This window comes from Xyrauchen texanus, chromosome 7 (genome assembly GCF_025860055.1).
Source record: "Xyrauchen texanus isolate HMW12.3.18 chromosome 7, RBS_HiC_50CHRs, whole genome shotgun sequence".
In the NCBI taxonomy this organism is placed as follows: domain Eukaryota; kingdom Metazoa; phylum Chordata; class Actinopteri; order Cypriniformes; family Catostomidae; genus Xyrauchen; species Xyrauchen texanus.
Window position 1 is genome coordinate 41,164,387 of NC_068282.1, and position 26,864 is coordinate 41,191,250.

General features: G+C 41.0%; 1 protein-coding gene across 7 annotated transcripts in view; it reads right to left on the bottom strand.

The window, feature by feature from the left end:
• The window catches only part of LOC127646648 (cyclin-dependent kinase 15-like), a 75,289-nt gene that overhangs the window by 16,434 nt on the left and 31,991 nt on the right, over nucleotides 1-26,864 (bottom strand). For 5 of the 7 annotated variants that reach the window (XR_007970948.1, XR_007970947.1, XM_052130436.1 and 2 more), the window contains exons 1-10: nucleotides 24,576-24,858; nucleotides 14,332-14,469; nucleotides 13,131-13,225; nucleotides 8,035-8,114; nucleotides 6,102-6,196; nucleotides 5,921-5,983; nucleotides 5,700-5,823; nucleotides 3,886-4,006; nucleotides 3,659-3,752; nucleotides 3,491-3,554 (exon numbers count right to left, since the gene is read on the bottom strand). Coding sequence is in view for 4 of the 7 variants with exons in the window: in XM_052130436.1 (XP_051986396.1) it covers nucleotides 3,491-3,554; nucleotides 3,659-3,752; nucleotides 3,886-4,006; nucleotides 5,700-5,823; nucleotides 5,921-5,983; nucleotides 6,102-6,196; nucleotides 8,035-8,114; nucleotides 13,131-13,225; nucleotides 14,332-14,469; nucleotides 24,576-24,785 (1,084 nt within the window). In the remaining 3 variants the exon portion in view is untranslated. Of the gene's footprint in view, nucleotides 1-2,641; nucleotides 2,942-3,058; nucleotides 3,400-3,490; nucleotides 3,555-3,658; nucleotides 3,753-3,885; nucleotides 4,007-5,699; nucleotides 5,824-5,920; nucleotides 5,984-6,101; nucleotides 6,197-8,034; nucleotides 8,115-13,130; nucleotides 13,226-14,331; nucleotides 14,470-24,575; nucleotides 24,859-26,864 lie in introns of those variants that run through there. The other 2 variants (XR_007970949.1, XM_052130437.1) reach the window with 2 other exon arrangements.

Here is a 26,864-nt window from a genome sequence, read left to right on the forward strand (position 1 = left end):
GTACGGAAAAGAGCTGCATTAACATTCTGTCTAACATTAGTTTTTCATGGAAGAAAGTGAAATGGCTTTGAGAGTGATGATGACAGAATTTTCATTTTTGGGTGAACTATACCTTTTAAACTTTTTAACATTCAAAGAATCATGCAGGCCACTCAAGAAACCTGTACAGTGAAATATAGTTCTTATTTAAAAAAAGGGGGGTGCTTCAAAGTACCTTTATTTTTATGATTATCCTTTTGTTAGTGTGTGTGGGCACAGGCCACCCACTCTCGTTTGACTAAAAGCTTAGTATGTACCTGAAAGACCACACTGGGCTCAGGTAGCTCCTCTCCAACACACACACACACACACACACACACACACACACACACACACACACACACACACGTTGGGTTTCTATGTTTTATGGGTACGTTCCATAGACATAATGGTTTTTATACAGTACAAACTTTATATTCTACCCCTAAACCTCACAGAAAACTTTCTGCATTTTTACATTTTCAAAAAACATAATTTTGTCTGATTTATAAGCTGTTTTCCTCATGGGAACCAACACATTGTCGCCACAATATAAAAAATGTGGGTTTTACTATCCTTATGGGGACATTTGGTCCCCACAATGTGATAAATATACACACACACACACACACACACACACACACACACACACACACACACACACACACACACACACACACACACACAAACACACACAAACACACAAACTTAAGCAGCCTTGGGCTTCAGTTAACCAACATTCATCAGCAGGAAAGGCCTGCCAGAAGTTTACCTACCACATACTCCATTTCCATCAGTATACACACACCCTAAATGAGGCATTTCCCAAAGCCACCTCACATTTCTCATTTTTGCACCTGTGCAATAAGTTTACAGTTTATTTCCAGTAGTAAGACACCAGCCCCTTTTCTGAATGAGTGTGTGAATGTGTGTGTTAGTGTCTGACTCAAAGGTGTGAAATCAACTCATGACCAACAAATCCACTAGCAGAACACACACAAACACACAATGATTTATACTGGAAACACAGCTTCAGCACAACTGTGTGAATTTGCTCAAGCAATTTGGACGACTGTGTGTTAATAAAACAACAAGCCCTTGGCTACAAGTTTACACCCACACTGACAACCATATACAAACATAGTGTGTGTGTGTGTGTGTGAGCGTGAGCGTGAGCGTGTATTTATCACTTTGTGGGGACCAAATGTCACCATAAGGATAGTAAAACCCGAAATCTTTGACCTTGTGGAGACATTTTGTCGCTCCCGATGAGGAAAACAGCTTATAAATCATACTAAATGATGTTTTTTGAAAATGTAAAAATGCAGAAAGTTTTCTGTGAGGGTTAGGGGTAGGGTAAGGGGATGGAATATATAGTTTGTACAGTGTAAAAACCATTATGTCTATGTAAAGTCCCCATAAAACATGGAAACACAACATGCACATGGCAATCCACAAATCCATGCAACAGATCCACACAAGCTGATAGATCAAATCTATAACAGATACATCAAATCTACTAGATTATAGAAAGTTAGCATAAGCAGTTATTACCTTAAAGAGATAGTTCACCCAAAAATAAAAATGATACATTTTCTCCCTCTCAGTTTGTTTAAAACTGGTATGGCGTAACTATTTTCTATGCAATAAAAAGCATATAGTGTTTGGTTAAGCCTAGCACACTACACAACTAAAGCTCAACTCCTTTGATGGTTTTAGTTGCTGAATGGTCTGGTCGGGAAGTCTCAGATCGCACGACCGACAGTGCGCAATCCTGCGACTCGCCCTGAGTAATCGCAGACGCTACAACTGATTTCAAACCTGTCTGAAATCTGTCTGAGCAGTCGTCAGGTGTGCACACCTGATGAGCAAGAGGCCTGCAATTACCAAACACTAGTGAAGTCAAGAGAGAGTGCAAAAAGAGAACAATGTATTTGGAAGCAGGAGCCAACATTTGTTTTTTTAAATAAATCATTACCCACGTCTGCCTACCCGCTGTCTCATCATTATTTTCCGTTCTGTGCAAATCCGTTGACATGTTATCACAAATAAACTCTCTCATTGCCATGTGAGCATGTTTGTGAATTCATTTTGCGATCGTAGCCTTAAGATGCATTTTGGACGATCATGCAGATTTGAAAGGAAGTAACCATTCGATCTGAAAATTAAAAAACTAAAAACTTCTTTCAGGATGCCTGATATCAACATGCAGGGACACAAATGAGAAGCACTCATCAGAACCTCAGGTATTCCACTAAAATATCTCAGAATTCTGCTCTCAACTTTCTGTTTTGTGATCAGTAATGTAGTTTCTGCATCAACATGTCCAAAAACAAAAGACTTTGTGTGACTAAGTGTGCATAGGGCTCTGAAGTTGTGTAGTGTGCACTTGGCTTTACGTGACAAAAATGCAACATAAAAGTGCCATAAATGGAGTCCATACAACTTTTGTGCTATATTTCAAGTCTTCTGAGGTGCGCAAAAACCAATGTGGTTCGGCAACATTGACATTGGTGTGATGCGTCTTCATAAAGCAAGTTTAAATATGCATGTGTGCAAATCAGACTTCACCCAAATCAGAATAGTTCACCCAAAAATGTTAATTCTCTTATCATTTACTCACCCTCATGCCATCCCAGATGTGTATGACTTTCTTCAGCAGAACACAAATGAAGATTTTTAGAAGAATATCTCAGCTCTGTCAGTCCATTCAATGCTAGTGAATGGTGGCCAGAACTCTGATGGTCCAAAAAGCACATAAAGGCAGCATAAAAGTAATCCATTTGACTCCAGTGGTTAAATCCATATTTTCAGAAGCGATATGATGGGTGTGGGTGAGAAAAAGATAAATATTTAAGTCCCTTTTCTCCAACTTTGGCCAGCCTCGATCAGTAGGTTGGCAATATTCATGAAGAATGTGAATCTGCAAAAAAACAAATGAAGAAGAATATGGAAGTAAAAGTAAGATTTATAGAGATTTACAGTAAAAAAAAAAAAAAAAGGACTTAAATATTAAGTATATTAGAGATCTGTTTCTCACCCACACCTGAAGATACGGAGATATGGATTTAACCACTGGAGTCATATGGATTACTTTTATGCTGCCTTTATGAGCTTTTGGACCTTCAGAGTTCACATCACACCATTCACTTGCATTGAATGAACCTACAGAGCTGAGATATACTTCTAAAAATCTTTGTTTGTATTCAGCAGAAGAAAGAAAATACACATCTTGGATGGCATGAGGGTCAGTATATGATAAGAGTTTTGCCTGGTCGGATAAGTCCTGTTTTCTTTTACATCACGTGGACAGCCGTATACGCGTGCACCATTTTTGGGTGAGCTATCCCTTTTTAGAGTTATGGTGGATGATGGCACTATCTGCATTCATTGTTTGGAAAGGAGCAACACAAACATTATTATACTTTTATTTCTGCAAAGAGACAGATAGAAAGAATGATTTTGCACACACCTGGTTTATAGTTTGGCAAATCACTGACACCTGTCCAGCTTTCCTCGGTCGGAACGCCGAGAACCTCAGGAGGAGTGGAGGAGAGAAGAGGAGAAATTAATAACAGGAGGTGGAGAAAAAAGAAAAAAGAATATTCACACAGAAATTGTCACTCTCACACACACTCACTGCCCAGATCTTCAGCAGCTGTTCAAAGACATCGGCTACTCCAGGAAACGCTGCTGACCCCTGTAGCATCTCAATGAAAATGCAGCCAACTCCCCTACACACACACACACACACACACACACACACACACACACACACACACACACACACACGTTATATATTAAAGTGTCTTATTCTGTCTATTATAAGGATGTATATCTATATAAGGAGTGTATGTAAAGACTCACCAGATGTCCAGGGCAGTGGAGTAATCAGTGGAGCCCATGAGAACATCAGGCGGTCGGTACCATAAAGTCACGACTTCTGCAGAGTATGTTTGGCATGGTATGGATTTAGAGCGTGCCAGTCCTGAATCAAGAGCAGCAATAAGAGCACTGATTTTCTGAACATTTGACCAAGCATGTTTGTACACTACCAGTCAAAAGTTTGGTCACACTTGACTGAATGTATGTTTCTCATAATCTTACAATAAAAACTTTGAATCTAAAGGTTTATGCGAAAATGCTTGAAATTATTATTCGATTTTTGGTGCATCCACTTTGGGTCCTTTAAGCAATAACCACTTATTTCCTTCATCATGTTTGGACTCTTTTTCATTTTCAGTGTGGTATGACAAGGGCATTAAACAATTAAAAAAATGTATGTAGATGGTGTCTTTGATAGTTTTGTCAACTTGTCATCTTCTTATGACCTCCCTGTAACACATCTGTTTCGCTATTTTCAGATTCTAAATTTTGTTTCTAGATGTTTCCCTAATTTCCCCTCTGCACCTCCAGAACAGGCTTGGGAGAGCTTGCTCTCATATAATCCACATCAGAGAGGAATGATTGCAAAGATATATGACTTTATTCTGGCTTTAAGCAGTCAGTGTAGTACCAAAATTAAGAATGTATGGGAAATAGAATTAGGAGTTCAAATAAGTGAAGAGATTTAGGATCGTGCTATAGAGTATACAGTCTACCACTTCTTGTGCTCATCTTGGACTCATCCAATTCAAGGTTTTACATAGGGTGCATTGGTCTAAGTCGAGACTTTCTGTAATATACCCAGAAGTGGAAGACAATTATTAGTTTGGTTGATTGTTCTTTTATATATATATATATATATATATATATATATATATATATATATATATATAAAACAAAAATGTGAATTGTATTGTATCACTGTGACAGGAAGTATGCCTTTTTTTCTTTTAATAAAAAATATATATATATATATATATATATATATATATATATATATATATATATATATATATATCTATATATATATATATATATATATTTAATATAATAAATATATATATATATATATATATATATATATATATAAAAAAAAAAACTATTATTAGATTTTTTTAAGGGAGGAGTTGGACAAGATACTGAAAAAGCAACCAACAAAACTCCTTCAATACTGTTTAAAAAGCATGGTGGAGAGAATGCTCAAAGTATGCAGAGCTGTAATCTAGTCAAAGGGTGGCTACTTTGAAGAAGCTAAAATGTGAGATAGCTGTGATTTGACCCACACACATAATTCTACAAACAGGTTTAATTGCCCTAAATTGTCTGGTGAATGTACAATCATTCCACAATAAACAAAATGAACCAAAGATTTTGATAGCTGCGTCCTAAATCGCATACTTCTGCACTAATTCTATGCCATATTGTAGTGTGTCCACACTGAAAGTGCATAGAAAGGAGAAGCAGTAAGAGCTTGTCCTATGTAGCAGAATGGAGAGGAGTTACCTGGGTGTGATACTGGCCTGAAAAAGCAATAGTAACTTTTTTGGTTTGTTTACATTTTTCAGAGTTGGAGTTTGAATTAATGAGCATTCTGTTTGACCCGTTTGAACATTCCGTCAATTTAAATCTATGGGATTTTTCCGATTTTTTATCGTCCGCTGTTTTGATTTTATTTAACATTTTTGGTCACAGAGATGTAATTCCCATACTTCCATTTGTGTTACTTCGTAGTTTTGATGGCTTTAATACAATGTTGAAATGTAAAATAGTAATAATAAAGTGTGTGTGAAACCTACCAAAATCTGCGAGTTTAAGCTCTCCCAGATAACTGATGAGCAGATTCTGAGGTTTGAGGTCTCGATGCAGAATTCTTCTGCTATGAATAAAAGACAATCCTCGCAACAACTGAAACATGAACAGCTGCCAGAGGAAGAGATGAAGTAAGTGTGATACGAGTGAGAGAGGAAAATTACTTCTGACCTGGTCTATTTTTTGTGCAAGCATGTGCGTTTCTTACCCTGACGTTGTACGAGTGAAGTCCGCCAGGATGCTGAATTATGTATTGAGCCAAATCTGTTTGCTGAGAGAGGGAGAACATGATTGACAGACAGACAAAATAAACAGGCACATAGACAAAATAAACCAGTGGAACATCCTTCAGAAGTCTTTGAAGGTGTCTCTCTTAGTGTCTCACTCACCACATACTCAAAGACGAAGGTAAGAGACTCTCGAGTGTGGATGATGTCATGGAGCAAGACGATGTTGGCGTGTTTCAGGCCTTTTAACAGGGAGGCTGGGAACAATTACAAATAAAACCAAACAGACAAACACCGTGAACAAATGAGTGTGTACGCAATGTTCACTCTGGGGGAGAGTATAAGCTGTGCACTGTTAAATGTGGTAATCTTAAGGAGCTATTTCTACCTGAACCTGGTTTATGGATATCTTTAAAGGTGCACTTAGTCATTTTTTTATCTGGCTTTTCATGTGATTTCAAATTTTGCTATTGTCATGACAACCTGTGCGTGTTTTGTTTTCTGTTATCTATTTGTTTGTGAGTGTGTTTTCCCTCACCCACTGAGACCCACTTTCCTCCCAGCGGATCGCTGTTACTCTGAACTCTGAGCCGTCGCACCTGCAGCGTGTGAAACCAGTGCGGCTGTGGTTTCTCCACCCTGTCCAACTCACCCAGCTTACCCTTAAATTATTTTTATTTTTTTAAGTAACCTAATGTATTATGGTTGATTCAGTAAAAATGCACTAAGCATTTTTTCCCTTATAAAATATTTTTTACACATAAAGAAATGAATAGTCATTTTAAAATATATGTATAAAATCATGGCCTCTCACGAGAGATGAAGACTCCAGTCATATCAGTAACCTTATAAAAGCTGTTTTATTTTACATGGGGTCGACATGATGAAATCCCATGACCAGCTTGATACTAATGGCAGACCGATATATCGGTTTTGCCGATAAATCGGTGCCAATAGTTCAATTTTGAAATATTGATTATCGTAAAAAATCTATGCTGATAGTTTAGAAATATTTTAATCCTCCGTGTTCCTTTGTGGCTGGCTCTGGAAGAGTCTGCAGTTAGAACGGTTTAGTTATAGAGTAAAGCTTGTGGATAACATTAAACCTTAATAAACCTCATTAAACCTCATCTGGTGAAATATAAATATCACAAAAACCTTCATCTGGAGTATATTTAGGCTATAAAAAGCTTAATTTGGTAAACACTAACACACAGAACATTGTAACAGAGACAAGTCTCCATAATTTCAAAATAAGAGTCCCAGATGTATTTTGGTCTTGTTTGTATTTAAAAATCCCAAGCTATGCACCAAATCTTCCTTTTTTCTTGTATTTTCATTCATTTTGGACTCTTGTAGCTTCTATGTCTGTGCCCGTCAAAGTAAGGAAAGACTACAACATTTTTTGACAATAATGTTTTTATTTTTTCAAATCAATTTGAAAGATTATTGGATGATTAATCATCAATATGCCTTTTCCACTACTTAGTCACTGTATCGGCGGAATTCACTATCGGTCAACCTCTACCAGAAACTACTTGTTTTATCTCTTAGTATAAAAATAACTAAGTGCACCTTAAATATATTTATAAACCAGCCAGGTTTAAGACCTTCTCAGCTTGATGAGCACAGTTTTCTTTACTCTTCCAGGCACTTATTTTAATATTTGGTCACATGACCATAGATTAAGATTCCTATATTAAGGAGTGCTACAATATAAACACTGACACATCTTACCCCCCTATATGCTTATGCATTAACAGCCCTTTTGGAAATGCTGAGTGTATACGAATTACTATTATTATAGTGAGGGATATCTTAAATGGCATGAACAGTATAAAGCTGTAAAAATCTTCTTGATTTCATCTGATTTTCCACAGCTCATGTTGTCTGGAGTTTTTTGTCTACTGAATGTTCTTGCAATTTTTTGTAAATTGAATTATGTTTTTTTTTGTCTGCGGAACGATCCAAAAACACTTTAAACTGCAGTACTACCCATTGAAAAGACTGTACCTCTGTCCATCACATCCTTGTCATCATTTCCGCCAAAAATCAATGATGGAATAATAGAATATGGTCTATTGTGCTTCAGTACCTTCTCTAATGGCTGTGAATGGAATTCCTTCCTCAGTTTTCATGTGAATCACCTTCAAAGCCACCAGATGGCCATTAATTCTGCAAGAGACAAAGAGAACACACCACATAACCCACAAACATGATTATACAAACAGTTTAATTGACCTTAATTACAAAAAACATTCTTTCCAAAATGAACCAAAAATATTGATCGTTGCATACTAAATCGTGCACTATTGTAGTTGTGGGGTTACCTGACTGCTATGCTGGCCTGGTAAAATTATTGTAATTAATTATAAATGTATTTAAATTAATATATTAAGATTCCTATATTAAGGAGTGCTACAATATAAACACTGACACATCTTACCCCCTATATGTTTATGCATTAACAGCCCTTTCGGAAGTGTTATTGTATAATATTGTCCCCCTAATATCATCTGCCACCAACTAGCAATAACAAATCATGGTTCACTGTAGTGACGTTAACTAAAGGCTTTTAGCTATTTATATGGAAGGGATAAGCCCTTCTGTTTTTCCTGTCCTAAATTCTTGTTTCAATAGCATATACATCCAAGACAGTAAAGATGAATGCTCATCAAGCCATTTAATGAAGTCATCTTCTCTTATTTTTTAATCATTGCTGATGGTGATATATGTGGTGCAGTGGTTAAAGCTCAGGGCTGGTTCCCTAAAGGTTGTATTCTTGACCAAGGCACTTAACCTCAGGTTGCTCAGGGGGGACTGTTCTTTGTAAAGTTCATTATATGGTCATATATGGTAGAGTCTGTGGTATGTGGTATGTGGTAGTAAAAAAAGATTCTATTCTGTTCTATAATAAGGTATAACTGAAGGAATATCATCCCTTTAACCACAAAAACGAGCGAAAATTTGACGAAATGTGAAGCTTTCTGTCTGCATTAGTATAGAAGCTGTTGTTATTGAAAAGCATTTGTCATTGTTCAATGACTGACATCCAGCTCCCTATCAGATGAAGTTTGATAACCTTATAAAATGAATCAGTGTAAAACAAGCTCCACTGTATATAAGAACCCAAAAAATTCCTTGAGGGAGGCATTGAAAAGAAGCATTTTATCTATATTTCTGTAAATCTGGAAATCATTGAAGATGTTAGTAATTTTTGGAAAGTATTCTTGCTCAAAGTTTTGGTAGTTTGTGCACTGTGTCAGGAAATGCTGCACATTTTCAATTGCTTCTTGATCACAGTGAGAGCACAGTCTCTCTGCTTTAGGGAGCCACGTTTGTCTGTGCCAACCCACCTCTATGGCCAGCTTGAGCGCACACAGAGCTTTCCTTACCTTTTGGTTGTTCGCTATGGTTAGGTAGCCTGCCACATAGTATGTTCTTTTTAGGGCCAGATAAGTTTCAAGTTTGCTTTGGGATTTGGTGAGTTCTGTCCAATAATCAATGCATTTGTCTTTTTCTTTAGACATAATGGTTGAGTCTGATTGCCTGATGTTGTTTGTTTTGATGGGGTCACAGAGTCTAAGAATGAGTAGGCAGAGGGGGCTTCCTTCAGAGCTCATCTCTTGGCAGATCAAGGCTTTGTTACAAAAGGAGAGGGGGTCACTTGTTTTGATGTGTTTCCAGAAATGTATGACTCGTTTATGGATTTTTAATAGTAGGGGGTATTGGGCTAATTCATCTCTACATGCAGATTTTGGTCCTTTTCTTTGAACCTGGAGTATTCTTTTACAGAACTCTGCATGTAAAATATCTTTTAGATGCTTGTCCCATTTTGCCCAATTTGGTTGTGTTAGTGGCTGCCATATAGTGCAATGATTTATTGATGACATAGAAAGCCTGTTTTGCTTTATCTCTGAGTTCATTCACAGCCAGGAAAACGTTCACTGTGTTAGTGATGGATATGCCTAAACATGTGGATTTTGGGGATTGTTCAATAGATTTATTTTTTTTTTTGTTGGTTGACTGTCAAGGCCCAGGTCTGACAGAACCTTTCTAGCAGAGGCACGTGCTGCTGTAACCCTTCATTTGTTGGGGCAACAGAACCAAATCATCTGCGTATAACACTTGTTGACCTCTGTATACATTAGAGTGAGGCCAGGTGCAGGAGAATTTTCAATTTGTTTGACCAATTCATTGATATAGATATTAAATATGTGGAACTTAAGCTGCATCCCTGTCTCACTCTACACCCCTGAATAAAGCTTTCAGTTTGTTTAGTGCCTATATTGTATATTGGTATACATTGATTTAATCAAATCATAAAGTTTTCCTCCAGTGCCACTTTCAATTTATTTGAGGAATAAACCCTCATGCCAGACTAAATGTAACGTTTTTGGAAGTCAACAAAACAGGTGTAAATTTTCTCATTATTTGTATGTACGTACTTATCAATAAGGGTATGCAAAGTAAAAAATATGGTCTGATATCTGGGATTTAGGTAAGAATCCAATCAGACTTTTGCTCAAGACAAAGTGGAAATTGCACATAGAATTTTTATTTGGAGTAGGTAAATTGATATTTTTTCAATTTTAGCCAGATATAATTTTCATCTTATTTTACCGTTTCAATTAAATGCGTATATTTTGATTTCAACCAAATTACCCCTCCCCCCTCCCCTCCCTGAGTTTCTGCCCAGTGTGACCACAGGGAGATTTCTTATGGTGACTGTCAGTTCTCCATAACCTGGGGGACAACCAGTTGGCAGATCTCCTTTGTCCCAAGTCTCTTGCAAAATTATAATATCACTAATTTCTTTCATAAATTAGGTGTTGATACTTTTCAGTCCAAATGTTGAGGATCTTAGCCGATGGATGTTCCATTGAGAAATAAAAAAAGATTTATATAGTGTCATCCTTCCAAACTATTGTCTTGATGTTGTCTGCAAATGCCTATTATCTTAAATTGGATTAAGAGGATAAAAAAATAACAATTAAACAGTATGCATTTTTTCTAATACATATTTGCACATATTGTCCCTCATATCACTGGGCCCTGCTGTTCCACTAAGAACGTCCGTGTAGCTGCGCCCATCAGTATGAGGCCCATGTAGTTTTGATACAGCAGTAGAACACTTCTGTCTTGTCTTTGGTGGTACTGTTGTGTTTGGGGTGGAACCAACCATCTGAGGTTTTAGTACAGATTCAGATCTCCATTGGGACTTGCTTCTCTTCCTAAAATGTAATTGCTGTGGTGAGCTGTGCTGTGGAAAGTGGGATTCTGGTGAGTAGGTCCTGATCTGAGTGGTACTTGCTCCACAGGTCTTAATCTGTTAGAGCTGGCCCATCCTCTGCTGTTTTGGTGGCTTGGTGTGGTGACTCGATTCAGAGCAATATCTTTAAGTGTCTTGGCAAAGACCGGTTCATAAAATTTTTTGAGGTGCACATGGTCGTAGAGTGTTTCTGCTACGAATGATGGGTGATGGGCGATTTGCACATTAGGCATGAGGGCACAGTCTCTTGAAATATTGTCATTGATGTTGTTTATGGTTTTGGGGTGGAAGTCTTTTCTGTGAGCAGATTGGACGCAATTATCTTTGCATCTGGGAAAGTAGGACTGGCTTTGACAATCACAGACCTTAATAATAAGGCAACCAATTCTTGCTGGGCTCTCAAATCATTGGTGCCAATATGAATTAAATGTGGCTTAGAGTGCTAATGTGTTCCTTTGATAGAAGTTTAAGAGCTTTGTTAGTAGTTGGACACCATAATTTAGCCACGTTGTGTTTGGGGAAAAGTATTTTTCCCTCTAGGAATTTTCCATTGGAATCCATCAGAAAAACAATGTCTGGTTTATTGTTTTCCTCTTATTTATTTTTGGGTGAGGTGGGCTCATGTGTTTTAGTTTCACACCTAGGGAGCTCTGTGTTGTGCTTTGAGTTGAATTCAGGTACAACTGGTGTTATGGGAAAAGGACAGTGAGAAGATGTAGCTGATCTGTAAAGGCCTTCCATCTCTCACTCTCTCCGCAAGTTTCTCAGCCAGAGAAGTGAACTCCCTTTTGTTGTTTTCTTTCTCTTGGGCAAGAGCTCGCTCATGTTCTTTTTCTGGTATTGACAGTTGACTTTGAATGACTATTGTTGAGTCTTGCAGAAAGTCATTTCGAGGGCTGATTCTTTCATTTGTACCCATTCCATTTCAAGTTGGGTGAAGTGGTCTTTTAGATGGGTCAGGGTAGTATAGATGTGTGAGGGGATAATAGCAGACAACTTTCTTTCCTTACAGCTCTGTGACTCTTTCAGCAAGTTGGAGCACTTGTGTGTTGATGTGGAGTGTCAGAGCCAGATTTCTCTTCGGATATGGGAATTAAAAAAAAGCACTTCATGTTGTCTTGTACTATAATGGTCCCATTTTTATAGATCTTAATAGTATTTACTGTTTCTGGGTCCTCATCTCATTTTTATTTTCCATCCATTGTATATACCTCATATCTCTGCAGAAGGGTGGAGGGATATAATGGCTTTATGCCAGGCACTGGGCTTGTCTGTGAAAAAGTTGCTAACCACTCCTTTCTTTGAGCATTTGTTGTTTGAACTGCTTTCTTTGGGGTTAATTTTTCCACATCAGGAGGGTAGAGAATTGGCTGGTAATCTGATGGTTGAGCAGTGGGGGAGGGGTGTTTAGTTCTTTGATCGGTTCATGCTTGGGGTTTCAATTGCATAAGGAGGAATGTATCTCTCTGATTTGTCGAAAGATTGGTCAGATCTGCTTCTGATTAGTCTCTGATGAGAGTGTATTTGAATGGTTACATTCAAAGAGGGACACAAAATGGAGGATTGTTTTATGTATATATATATATATATATATATATATATATATATATATATATATATATATATATATATATATATATATCCTCCAGTACCTTAGCAGTGTCTCTTCTCCCTGTGTTTCCCAGTGTCTGTTGTCCAAAGTAATCCTTATTTATTCTTCATACTGTTCATGTATTGCTCTTGAAAGACTTTATTTTGTCCTATTTTTTCTTTTTCTTTTGAAATTTAGCTTAATAGGCATTTTACTCTGTTTTATACAACAAACAAGTCAAATAATATAGAAGCTCTTGAAAGTGTGTGTGTGTCTCTCTCTCTCTCTCTCTCTCTCTCTGTGTGTGTGTGAGTAAACTTCTACTAACCTGCTAATTCCTTTGTACACTGTGGCATATGTTCCTTCTCCAAGTTTTTCAAGGTTCAAGTAAGATGTTGCATTTCCAAACTGCAGGCCGGTTTTCTGCAAATTAAAGAAACACACTGTTATTTCTGCACCTCAGAGGAAGTAGCAAGTTACACTACAAGCTACACACCAAAAGTAGCTTAGTTCATTAAAATAAATAGTTCACCCAAAAATGAAGATTCTCGGCCACGTCCCCCAGTCTCTTTCTTCCTGGAAGTGCACAAAAAACTGATGAAGTCACTGATCCCGATGTGCTGCAGGAGCTGGTCCGGGCGCCACCTGTGGCTGAATCTGGTCGAGATGAGGGACGGCGACTAAGTTAGCTTTCTCAACGCGCCCATCTCCCAGATCGGCCTTTTCGGCGACACAGCTGAGGACTTTGCCCAGCAGTTCTCGGCAGTGAAGTAGCAGATGGAGGCTATACAGCAAATCTTGCCCCGGCGCAGCTCAAGATCCCATACCCCGTCTGCTAGCCGAGGGCATCCCCCTGCGGCGGTGACAGTCCAGGCGGCTCCGCCACAGCCCGAGCCCAGTTCTCGGCCCCGGGCCAACAGGAAGCGGACACCCCCCACCTCACGGCCTGGCACAAGGACCGGGAAGGCTCCTAAGCGCCCGGAGATGGACAACCCAGGGAGAGAGATGTCCGCTGCGGAGCAGGTACCAGAACGCTCCATCCTCCAGTGGAGGGCCAGAAGGTAAATAATTTGTTTCCTTTTGTGTTGTGTTCGCCACACTCCGAACAAGTTGCGGTACCCACATTGTCAAAAAAAAAGCAAGGCCTCTTGAGGCCCAAGAGGCCCTCATCCTCAGTCGCTAACCCACCCTATGCCGGGTATTACTGATAATTATTACTATTTTTTTAATTACTTACCCAACACTGAACAAGTAACACTTTTTTTTCCCAAGTAATAAGCAAAGTAATGCACTATTTGTTAAATTTATACCATAATATCTGAGTTACTTTTCAAATAGGTAATACATTTTACTATTTGTGTAATTTACTTACTGACAAATACAACTCAAAACATCTCCCCATATTAGTAGAAACATATATTTATGGTGTGCAAGCACTCCGATTAAGCTATCAACTTTTCTGTTGTCATGACAATCTGTGCTTTTTTGTTTTCTGTTTTGTATTTGTTTGTGAGTGTGTTTTCCCTCACCCACTGAAACTCTTGTTGGAAGCTCTTTCCTCCCAACGGATCGCTGTTACTGCGGCCCCTCTGAACTCGGAGCCGTCGCACCTGCAGCGTGTGAAACCAGTGCGGCTGTGGTTTCTCCACCCCGTCCAACTCACAAAGCTACAATGGGAGACAAAAAGAGAAACAGGGATGGTTTGATCTATATCAGATACAGTGTGGGATGTTATTTCAGCTTACTTTGTTGATACAAGCAACTTACAATGTCTGGGAGGGCTGTATCAATCAAACTTGTCAATGTGTGATCTGGGTCCTCACTTTTCTCCCTGTACTACAGGGTGGACATTTCTATTACCTCTGCATCCTACAGTGCTGCATATGCTCATAAGATGATTACAGACCTCAAACATCTTCATATATTAAGGGCATTTAGACTCCATCAAAACAGCCGATGCCCTTGCAACTTGAATCAAACCATATAATGCACTAAACTCTTAATCCATTGTTTCACTTTCCTCTCTATAGCTCATACTTATCTGAACAACTTTGATACTTTTGTATTGCAGCACTTCTCATATTGTCTCCTCATTTGTAAGTCACTTTGGATAAAAGCATCTGATAAATGAAGAAATCTTATATTATATTTAGGTAAAGGTATTATTTCAGTGCCAAGAGTGTACCCAGATGAATGCCTGTACACTGTTGGTGCAATAATGTTAACAATATTTATGCTAAATGAAGGTGATCCTGATTTATATGGAAATATAATTTTCAAGTCTATTAAAGAGCTTTACTCTGTAATGAACAACAACAATTTACCTTATGTGTTTTCCTTAATACCCAGATATTTAATAGAGATTTCTTAGAATTATTTGAGCAATCTTTCTTCAGCAATTTTTATGTCTATTAATTTTCCACATACATATGATTGAGATTGGCGTTTAACTTAAATATATAAAGTTGGCATACTTTTCCTAAAGTTGCCTGTTGTCGTCACTGAAAAAATGGTAACCTGTAATTGTTACCTCATATTATCTATTTCTGCTTGACCTAACCCTTAAAAAATACCTAATTTGTCAGGTCAATTTTGTAAGATTAAATAAATGTTTTGAATTGAATGAAGCAGCTAATTTAGATGTTACTGCATGAAGCACATTTTTTAGGTTATCTTTGTAAAAAAGGGAGTAGGTTGCTGTTATAAACATACTTTTTTGTTATCACCCCTCTCAATCAAATTTTTTAGATGGAGCACTATGTAAATGAATTTAGTGAATTCAAGTTTTAGAATTTTTTATGTTTAGAACAAAATATGCCCTCACCAAAGTAAATAAAAATGCCTCTGAAAATCAAATCCAGGGGGCAACTGCCCCTTAATAGAAAAGTTCATTTCTGACACTCTCAGTAAAAAAAACAGTAATTTCTATTAAACCATAAGATATTCATACAGTTTAAAAAGCTTTGAGAATCCATCTCTCATTGTGTTGTATTTATTTCATTGTAATGGTGTTCTGGCAGAAACTATGGTTACTAGTACATTTGTTTAGGGGTAACAACAGCAGAGGACAAAGTTGAATAGTTGATAATATCAAGTTCCCTTCCGAGGGAACTCGCAATGCGTCGTTGAAAACGACTCTTTGGGGAACGCTCCTTAGCGTGCACCTCTGAATTATGAATGAAACTATTCCAATCTTGATTGGTGTTGCGTCATGACGTAACATGTGACGGCATAACCGGATGCATAAAAGTGACGCCGGCAAACAAACACATTAGCTTTCGCTCTTCAGCAAGTGCTCTATGTGTATTGTTTGTCTTATTTGGTGTTGTTTGTCTGATTTAAAAATATTATGGCCACCCAACAGTTCATGAAGTGCGTGCACCCCTGCCCTCGTTTCATTACGGGTAGGGACACGCACGCTTTATGTGTGAATTGATTGGGAGCGCAGCACGCACAGGCAGCTCTCGAGGGATCTGCCTGTTAAAGTTGTGAAGCACTACCCATGAGAGTGCTGCGCTCCCGGTTGGCGTGCTTTGATGATCACGGTCGGGCTCGCGTTCCCCACGGATCTGGTCCCGCGTCTGTTGAGGCAGCGCGGCGGTTGAGATCGTGGGGTTCGCAGCGGGATCTTGCAGATGAGAATGAGACTGCTGCGGCACTTTCTCATTCTTCGTTTGAGGATCCCGAGCCTACTGTGAGTGGTGCAGAAGCCCGCGTCGCGGCTTCTTCTGCCCACGATCAGGTCCCAATGCTTGAGCTCTCTGCTTCCGAGGAAGTGGATATGCTCAGCATTGATGCGGAAGACCGTGAGTCAAGCACGCCAGTTTTCGGCCAAGCTTATGAGGAGCTGATTGAGGTTGTGACGCGTGCCGTGGCCAGACTTGTTATCAGCTGGCCACAAAATGAGCAGGAAACGCAAGTTGAAAGACAAATTAGACGAGCGTTTCCTGCGGCACAGATCACAACCTCAGGTTTGCCGTTTTTCCCCGATCTCCACAAAAAAAAATATTTATATATATCTCGAGATCGTGGGGTAAACCGCATTCGTCCCGTGTCTCCAGCCCCAGTGTGGTGATTACAGACGATGTTTTGGGGGCACGGGATATGGGCTAAAACCCCGGCGCTGCCTAGTAAGCCCTGCAGGGATACATCTGCTTTAATAAGTAGGGCTTACATGGCGGCAGGTCGGGCTGGTTCTTGCCTGCACTCAATGGCTATTGGCCGCTCTATGGCAGCTATGGTGGCCACAGAGAGGCATCTGTGGCTGAATTTATCGGGGATAAAGGAAAAGGTTAGATCATTTCTGCTTGATGCTTCCCCTGTAAGGTAAGTCTAAATCGAGTAGGGCAAGCAGATCAGCCCCAGCCATCAGTCAGCTCCTCGCATCACGGAGTTCCCCCCCACTGCAGAGCAACCGAGGTTGTTCTCGCAGCGGCGTCCTCAGGGAATCGGTGTCGGTTTCCCGCCGTCTCTGGCGCTTCGGGCCACATCAATTTCCAGCGAACGCACACCGTGCCGTTCGTGTCAAAAAAAATATATAAATAAAATAAATAAAAAAAAATTTAAAAAAAGTATCCATTGTGGTCACAAGAACCGTATCGACTAAATCCTGCCGGTCTCGCTTCAGGAAGTCGAGAACAGTGCTCGGGAAACACCCGAGAGGCTGGTTCCCTTAGTAGAAGCTTCGGGAAGGAGGTCCTACCAAGGTGGTAGAAACTCGGAGGGCTGTTCCCCCCCCCCCGCTGCAGAGCAACCGAGGTTGCTCTCGCAGCGGAGTCCTCAGGAAATCGGTGTCGGTTACCGCCGTCTCTGACGCCTCAGGCCACATCAATTTCCAGCGGACGCACGCCGTGCCGTTCGTGTCAAAAAATATATATAAATAAAATTACAAAAAAAACAAGCACCAATTGTGGTCACAAGAACCGTATCGACTAAATCCTGCCGGTCTCTCGCTTCAGGAAGTCGAGAACGGTGCTCGAAAAACACCCGAGACCAGCCTCGAGAGGCTGGTTCCCTTAGTAGATTTTGTAGAGGCATGGAATCATCTTCCCAACATATCTGCATGGGTCCTGCATATAATAAAATCAGGGTACAGACTGCAGTTCGGGCACCGCCCCCCCAAATTCTCTGGGGTGGTGCAGACTCAGGTGATGGAACAAGAAGTGCAATCTCTGCTGCTAAAGGAGGCCATAGAACGTGTTCCTCATGCAGACAGGGAGTCCGGATTTTACAGCCGGTACTTTATAGTTCCAAAAAAGAATGGGGGGTTGAGTTCGGCCTAGCACTCTCTCCCCGCACATTCACCAAATGTATGGATGCAGCTCCTGCTCCTCTGAGACTTCAGGGCATCCGCATACTGAATTATATCGACGATTGGCTCATTCTGACCCAGTCTCGAGAAATGGCGGTTCGGCATCGAGATGTCGTCCTTGGCCACATTCGAAGTTTGGGGTTGAGACTCAACATAAAAAAGAGTGTGTTACAACCATCCCAGTGCACAACGTTTCTGGGTGTTGTGTGGAACTCGGTTACGATGCAGGCACGCATGTCTCCTGCACGTATCGAATCCGTTCTGGCGATGGTGTCCGGCTTAAAGCTAGGCCAGGCCATCACTGTAAAGCAGTTTCTAAGACTGCTGGGCCTCATGGCAGCGGCATCCAACTTTATACCTTTGGGCCTTCTACACATGAGGCCCCTCCAGTGGTGGCTGAAAGCCAAGGGGTTTTTTCCCCCAAGGGGAATCCATTTCGTAAAATCAGAGTAACGCGCAGATGCCTTCGTTCTCTGCTAATATGGAAGAAACCTTGGTTCCTGTCCCAAGGGCCAGTGTTGGGAGCGTCATGTCGCCGGGAAACCATTTCGACAGACGCCTCCCTCACTGGCTGGGGCGCGGTCATGGACGGCCGCTTTGCCAGGGGTCTGTGGCAGGACCATCATCATTCTTGGCACATAAACTGTCTAGAGATGTTGGCTGTGTTCAGGGCTCTGAGGAGCTTTCTTCCAGACATCTAAGGTTACCATGTCCTAGTACGTTCGGACAATACATCAGTGGTAGCTTATCTGAACCGACAAGGGGGACTCAGATCGCGCCCTCTGTGCAGACCGGCGCATCAGATAATTTCTTTGGTCCCAAGGGAAAATACTGTCTATCAGAGCATGTATGTTCCGGGGGTTCAGAATCAGGGAGCAGACATCCTGTCGAGGCAGGGGCTGAGGCCCGGGGAATGGAGACTTCATCCAGAGGTGGTGAAGTTGATATGGGACAAATTTGGACCATCGAAAGTGGATCTATTCGCGTCTCGAGAGACGTCCCACTGTCCATTTTGGTTCTCCCTCTCACATCCAGCCCCACTGGGGTTGGATGCCATGGTACAGGCCTGGCCAGGCTTCGCCTGTATGCATTTCCCCCGATCGCTCTGCTCCCGGGAGTCCTGGAAAGGGTCCGCCAAGAGGGCATCAGTCTACTTCTGGTTGCCCCGATGTGGCCGGCCCGAGTATGGTTCTCAGACATAATCTCACTCCTGATAGCTCCGCCATGGCAGATTCCTCTGAGGAGGGATCTGTTGTCTCAGGCAGGGGGCACAGTTTTCCACCCTCGTCCAGAGCTGTGGAAACTGTGGGTCTGGCCCCTGAGGGGGTTCAGTACCTAAATGCTGGTCTATCAGCGGGGGTGGTTGAAACCATACTTAACTCTAGGGCTCCGTCTACTAGGAGATTAAATGGCCTCAAGTGGAATGTGTTCTCCACTTGGTGTAGAGAACATGAAGTAGATCCAGTTAACTGCCCGGTGGCTTCAGTTCTGGAGTTTCTTCAAGATCGTTTCTCTGCGGGTCTCTCCCCTTCCACACTTAAGGTGTACGTGGCTGCCATTGCGGCTTTCCATGCACCATTGAGTGCTGGGCCTCTGGAGAGGCACCAGCTTGTCATTCGTTTTCTCCGTGGTACATGGAGGATGAGACCGACAACCAGGTCCAGGGTTCCTGCCTGGGACCTGGCGGTGGTTCTCGAAGGGTTATCCCTGGCCCCCTTCGAACCCCTTCAGTCGGCCTCGCCCAAGGACCTGACGTTCAAGATGGCTTTTCTATTAGCTATTACCTCTCTAAAGAAGGTGGGAGATCTTCAAGCCCTGGCAGTAACACCAGCTTGCTTGGAGTTTGCCCCTGGCGGAGTTAAAGCCATTCTGCACCCGAGACCTGGCTTTGTGCCTAAGGTGCCTTCTAACATGGCACGGTCTACGGTCCTGCAAGAATTCATCCTCCACCTCATGTGTCGGCAGAAGAAGAGAGGCTCCATTTGCTCTGCCCTGTCAGAGCTTTGAGCGTTTACCTCGAGAGGTCCTCTTCTTGGAGGAGGCCGGACCAACTGTTAGTGTGTTTTGGGTCACCTAAGAAGGGGCTCCCTGCTTCGAAACAAACCATTAGTAATTGGATTGTTCAGGCTATTATCTCGGCCTATAAGGTGCGCAATTTGCCTTCACCTTTGGCCATAAGGGCTCATTCAACTAGAGGCATGGCGTCTTCTAGGGCTCTCTTATCGGGAGTGCCCCTCCAGGAGATCTGTGAGGCAGCCGGTTGGGCTACCCCGCACACTTTCATCAGGTTTTCTGCACCTCCCTAGTACGCCTGGCGCACGTGTGCTCTCGTCCTAGCTGAGTGCCTGAGTTCAGTTTCACTCTAGGGCAGGCCTTTTTTGGCGCGTGGCCTAGTGGGCATTCATTCCCCAAAGAGTCGTTTTCAATGACGCAGTGCGAGTTCCCTCGGAAGGGAACGTCTCGGGTTATGACTATAACCCTTGTTCCCTGAGAAGGGAACGAGACACTGCGTCGTCCTGCCACGCCCCTCAATGCCTGAGAGTGGCTTGCTTCATCGCTAGGCTAATGTGTTTGTGTGCCGACTTCACTTTTATGCATCCGGTTATGCCGTCACATGTTACGTCATGACGCAACACCAATCAAGATTGGAATAGTTTCATTCATAATTCAGAGGCGCATGCTAAGGAGCGTTCCCCAAAGAGTCGTTTTCAACGACACAGTGTCTCGTTCCCTTCTCAGGGAACAAGGGTTATAGTCATAACCCGAGACGTTTTCATGACATGGAAGTCTCTTCCTTTGGATTTTACCCTTCATCTCTCATGTTCCCTATTTCTATCTTTTTTACCTAAATCATATTAATCTGTATAAGTAAATGACTGTAATTGCACACAGGGAACACAGTCAAATGGGCTTGCTATTGAGATGAATTGCTGTATTCCTACACACATAAATTGGAAGCTGTGCAGTAAGCCCATCTCCCAAGAGTTACTTTTCAGTTAAATAAAAATAAATAAATTTGTATTTGCTTGGCAACAACAAATGAACAATTAACATAAAATAGTTTGATTGGCTAAAGAAATGTTAAAGACCCGAACGCAATTTCTTTATATATGTGATGAATACAATCTATATATCAGCCACAATGCTGAACAAACACACACAGAAATGGAGTTGTGAGACTATAAAACATCCAAACGGCAAACCCGAATAAATTAATGGGTGAGAGACTATGACAGCCAGAATGTAGAATCAGGGGCGATTCTAGGGTCAGAGCTTTAGGGGTGCTGAGCACCCAATGAGCCCCACTGCCACCACCCACCCTCTTTTCACAAAAAAACAAAAAATATGTCTATTGAAAAATAACTTTATCATTTTAACATTGGTTCAACTAACTCCAAAATCCAGATTTTTTTTTTTTTTTTTTTTTAGACCTTTTCAGAGCACCAGCTTAATTGTGAGAGTTCACACAGACAGCCCCCTGTAACAAACACAAAACCTTCTTCACTCAGCTGGTTTTCCTGACCGTTAACTCCATGTGCCTCCTTTTGTATCAACAGTCATCAGATTGGTTAGATTAGATTCAACTTTATTGTCATTGAACAGTACTTGGACAACAAAATGTAATTCCCTCTCATCCCTTATGGACTCTCCCTGTTGTTTTCCTCCTCCTTTATTATGAAAAAATGTGGTGTAAAATAATGTTACAAAAAGTAAATGTAATATAGGCTACTTAATGCCAATAAGTTAGTATAGGAGTATGAGTAGTTACTGTTTTGCTTGCCACTATTCACTATATGACAATTTATTGTTGTCGTTTCCTCACCTGGTTCTTCCTGCATGCTCTCCCTTTCCCTTTCTCCATCTCCCTCTCTTTCCCTTGGCACTGACAATCATACACAATTATATTGTAGTCAGGAGAGTTGAGGTCAGTTTGTCATGTCACAAAAATGTTATGGAGACCATCTTAGAATCTGTAAATGGTTTCCACACAGAGGCGTGCCATTTTAAATGTCTTTATTCTTATTATTATTGGGCTTAGAAACTTTTTTAAATCACAAATTCCTTTCACAAGAGAAGCTGTATTCTCCATTGTGGGTTTGAAATAAATAAAAAAAATAAAAGCAGGGGACCATTGCCTAGATAAGTAATTTGATACAACAACAGATAGCTGGTTTGCATTATCTGTTACTTTAGCTTAACAATTTTCAGAAGAACAAAAAAAATAAAAAACAAGACAGAGGTCATTATGGACTGTCCCTAGTCTCTCACCTGAATCTGTCTTTTTTCTTTTAAAAAACTGTGGTATGTCCATTGCTCACTGGCAGGCCACACACACACACACACACACACACACACACACACAGAGAGGGAGAGATAGATAGAGAGAGAGAGAGAGAGAGAGAGAGAGAGAGAGAGAGAGAGAGAGAGAGAGAGAGAGAGAGTAATGCTAGGAGTTCAGGAGTTAAGCCTGGTTCAGGTTAAATCCTCTGTGTGTGAGGAATGAATAAATACAGCAAAAGAAAAACATTAAACATTAAACTTTATTTTATTGTCTAGTTTGATAGTCAGCCACAACTGAAAAACAACAGATATAAAAATCTAGGAATGAATAACAATTCATTTAAAAAGCCACAGTGAGTGTTTTCACACATACTGGTGGTATACAGTGATATGTTTGTTTTCACTCTGGTCCAAATGCCAGTGCTTCATGTTTCCATGACGACTGACCAGAAAAGACGCACGTGATGTCATGTTTACATGACTCCCGATTGTTAAAATGAGTATCAAATTAACGATACACTTTACCAACAGAGACACACGTACGCACTACACAGGTACGCAGTTTATTTGTCGCGCTGCTGTTTTTGTTTCACGCTCTAGCAGTTAATAAACAGAACTGCATGCGTCTTGCGGAAGAACATTGTAACCGGCGCTACTTCTCTCCGTTTATGACTATGGACGAGTCACCCAGGTGCTGTGCTACTCCACAGTGGCGGCGACCCACTTGACTAAAATAGTCCGAAAATAAACACTTATTATAGGTGTACCATGGTGATTCAGGATACTGACTCCAGTACTCACCGATATGGTTTCGGAATCGGAACAAATTTAGGTAAAAGGAAAGAAGTGTGAGACACAGCTTTGGAGCAACTTAGTTGATTCACAACACTACATAACGGGTCCTCCCTCTGCGTGTGTTTCGCGCTGGATGACGGTCGTGCTGAGCGGTGCAGGTACAGAGAAGTAGAAGAAGAGAAGAGGATGATACCATTTGCTAAACGGGGGTGATTCATTTTCATCCTTAACACATACATTTTAAACCAGAAACTACGGAGTATGTTTTGGACATTATTTAACCTTGTCAAAGACGAACAAAATTTTTAGAATAACAACATTTCTTACTCCAAGTTTTAGGGGTGCTGAGCTCCTTTTTAGGGGTGCTGAAGCACCCCTAAAAAGGGGCTAGACTCGCCCTTGTGTAGAATGCACACACACACACACACACACACACACACACACACACACAGAGTAAGAGAGAGGGGAGAGAGAGAGAGAGACAGAGAGAGAGAGAGAGAGAGAGAGAGAGAGAGAGAGAGAGAGAGAGAGAGAGAGAGTTGAATGGGTGAGACTATGACACAGCCAGAATGCAGAATACTTCATATACTGTCCAATTAACCATTTACTGTTTGTTACACCTTTTTATGCATGTGTTTATTGTTGATCATTATTTCTATTCACTGACTTCATTGAATTTTGAAGTTACATTAATTTGCTTGTAAATAATTAAAGTAATAAAAGTAAAGAAATTTACATGTAATTAAGGTCTAAATAACATAAAATATGAAAAGTAGTGCATCATTTTATTGCTATTACTTCAAGGAAATTAAGTGAAATAAAGTGTTATAACATTTTATTAAAAAAAAGTAAAGGGTATATCCGATCAAAAATGAAAAGGTTTCACCCATTATTGAACAGCCTAGGAGGGTTAAATGTAGGTACTTTAAATGTAAGTACAATGCAACAACATGTATGTACAGTACATAATAATTACTTATAAGCAAATTATTAATTACATAGTAGTTAAACACACCTAATATTAAGTGGGTCTTTTATTGACATACTTTACATCAGCCATTTGTGTTCCATAAATAAATATGAAACGAGTAATAAAAAAACAAGTTGAACTTTTCTACTTGTAAAAGGTGTTGGATAGTAGGCTATAGCTAAAATGTGATGCCTATTTTGTATTAATTTTTTAAATTGAAAATAAATTCAACAGACATTTTCCTATGATGTTACAATTTAAAACATTAGTCAATATAAAGTGGGTGGTTATATTCAACATTATCTTTTAAATAATCTTTAAATTCCAAAGGCAAGACATCATACATCATGATGTTACACACTCTATCTCTTTTATGTGTGACACACAAGACACACACATACATGCACACAACTAACCTCAGCAGTGGGGAGGGAAGACACACTCCAAGTTTTTGATGGCTTCTCTTCGGGTTTTATCCCTTCTTTTAACTCTTCTACACTCATCTCAAATGTTTCCACTCTGTCTTCTCTTCTGACTTCATTATGTCTCTTATCTCCACAACACCAACAACACTTTCTCAAACACACAGACCCCCAGACCCTCACTCTCCACAGGAAATCCTCCATAACCAAACCTTCTCCCTATCTCACTCTCTCTATCTGTGATTAAGCCCTATAACTCATATGACTTGCATGGGAAAGTGTGTGCGTGTGTGTGTGTGTGTGTGTGTGTGTGTGTGTGTGTGTGTGTGTGTGTGTGTGTGTGTGTGTGTGTGAGTGAGAGAGTGTCTGAAGGCCCAGTCTTATGACTCCATCTCCCATCCATGACAGCCAAACACAAACAGCAATGTTATATCTGCTGAGGGGAACAAATGCATCCATTCAACCACAAGAGAGAAAAGAATGAAGGGATGGACAATTAGAAATGGTGTTTATGAGAGAGAAATAAGAGAGAATAAAATAAAGTAAGTGTAAGAGAGGGGAGGACAGATAATCCAGTGCATTGAGAGGCAGCAGTCAGTTTTCGTATCTGTTCTGCTTTTTCAGACTTTATAAAGATATCACTTATCAAATTTATGTGAAATGCAGTGTCTAACTTTATGGAAGTCAGCTGGATCCCTTTAGTCTGTCCTCACCCTGTGGTTCATATTATCTGTCTCTTTTCTGTGTGTGTTTATGTGTTCTCTGTTCTTCTACATCTGTAGGATAGCTGTCTTCACCTCTCTAGATGCCACTATCTCAGCAGTTACAATTAAAACAGAGCTATTTTACAGACAAAAGTATTTTGAAATCTCAAAATTAGAAACAAAAATAAGTGCTCTCTTTTTTTTTTGTTTTTCTCTCAAGTCTCAAGAAAAAAAAAATGTGTTGGGTTTTAAATGATAAGCAAGGCTGTAAATCGATACAAATTTGGAATCAGATTAATCGCAATTAATTGCATATTGTGATAATCAATAATGCACATTGATAAATGAGTTTATCATTGAGTACTTCAGTCCGTTCTTGCGATTTGTCTGTGCACATGCATCAGATGGAAGTTTTTTTGTGTCACGTTTAAGTGGTTTTCAGCATCTCTTTCCATAAATATAGCATTTTTAGGATAATGTGTCAAGTGAAATGTAGTTTGAAACATTGAAAAATGCTCAGTCCAGCTGTCTTTGATTAGCCATCCGTTTGTTGCCTGTACAGCTGTACAAATGTAATGGCCTGTAACGAGGTTCAGGATGGGCTAGGAGGAGGCTGGAACCGGCAGAACATTCAACATATCTTTGATGACATAAATCAACGTAAACAAACAAAACAGTGAACAGTGGCCGCGTGTGTCTCTCTCTCTCTCAAACTGCGCCCCCGGCTCATCTTTATCCCCCTCCCGGCTGATTAGGACAATTGAGAGCCGGGTGTGCGTCCTCACGGCCCTTCCATGCCCTCTTCCTCATCACACTCCTCAACTGCCCGATTCAGAATGGGTAAACCTCTGGCATGACGTAATCCACTCCCTTCCTGGAGGGGAGTTGTTGCCCTTCTGGCCGTCCTTCTGCCGGCAGGTCTTCCCTGCCTCTCTGGAGGCCTGGGAGAGACAAGGGGAGGGAGAGGGGAGAGGGAAAAAGTGAGGAGGAGAGACAGAGAGAGAGAGAGAGAGAGAGAGAGAGAGAGAGAGAGAGAGAGAGGAGAGAGAGAAAAACTCACTCGCCGGTCCCGGTACACACCGTCGCCTGGTCCTTAGCCACTCCTCTGCACTCTGGTGGATAACAGCTGCCTCCTCCCCAGGTGGACAGCAGCGAGTCCTCTGACCCGTGGTGGATGGTAACGGCTCACTCCCTTCCTGGCATATGGCAGCAGTCCTTTCATCTCCCGGCAGCTGGCATCGACTCCATCCCCTGGTGGTCCACCAGTGGCGAGGACTCCATGACAGCACCTCCCTCCTCCCTCCCGGGTTTCGGCACCAATGTAACAGGGTTCAGGATGGGCAAGGAGGAGGCAGGAACCGGCAGAACAGTCAACATAACTTTAATGACTTAAGTCAACTACATAAACAAACATAAACACACATCGCACACACACAATGGCCACGTATTTCTCTCTCTCTCTGGAACTGGTGCCCCCGGCTCGTCTTTATTCCCCTCCCGGCTAATTAAGACAATTCAGCACCGAACGTACGTCCTCAAGGCCTGGCCACGCATTGTCACATTGTCCTTTTTGGTCCTT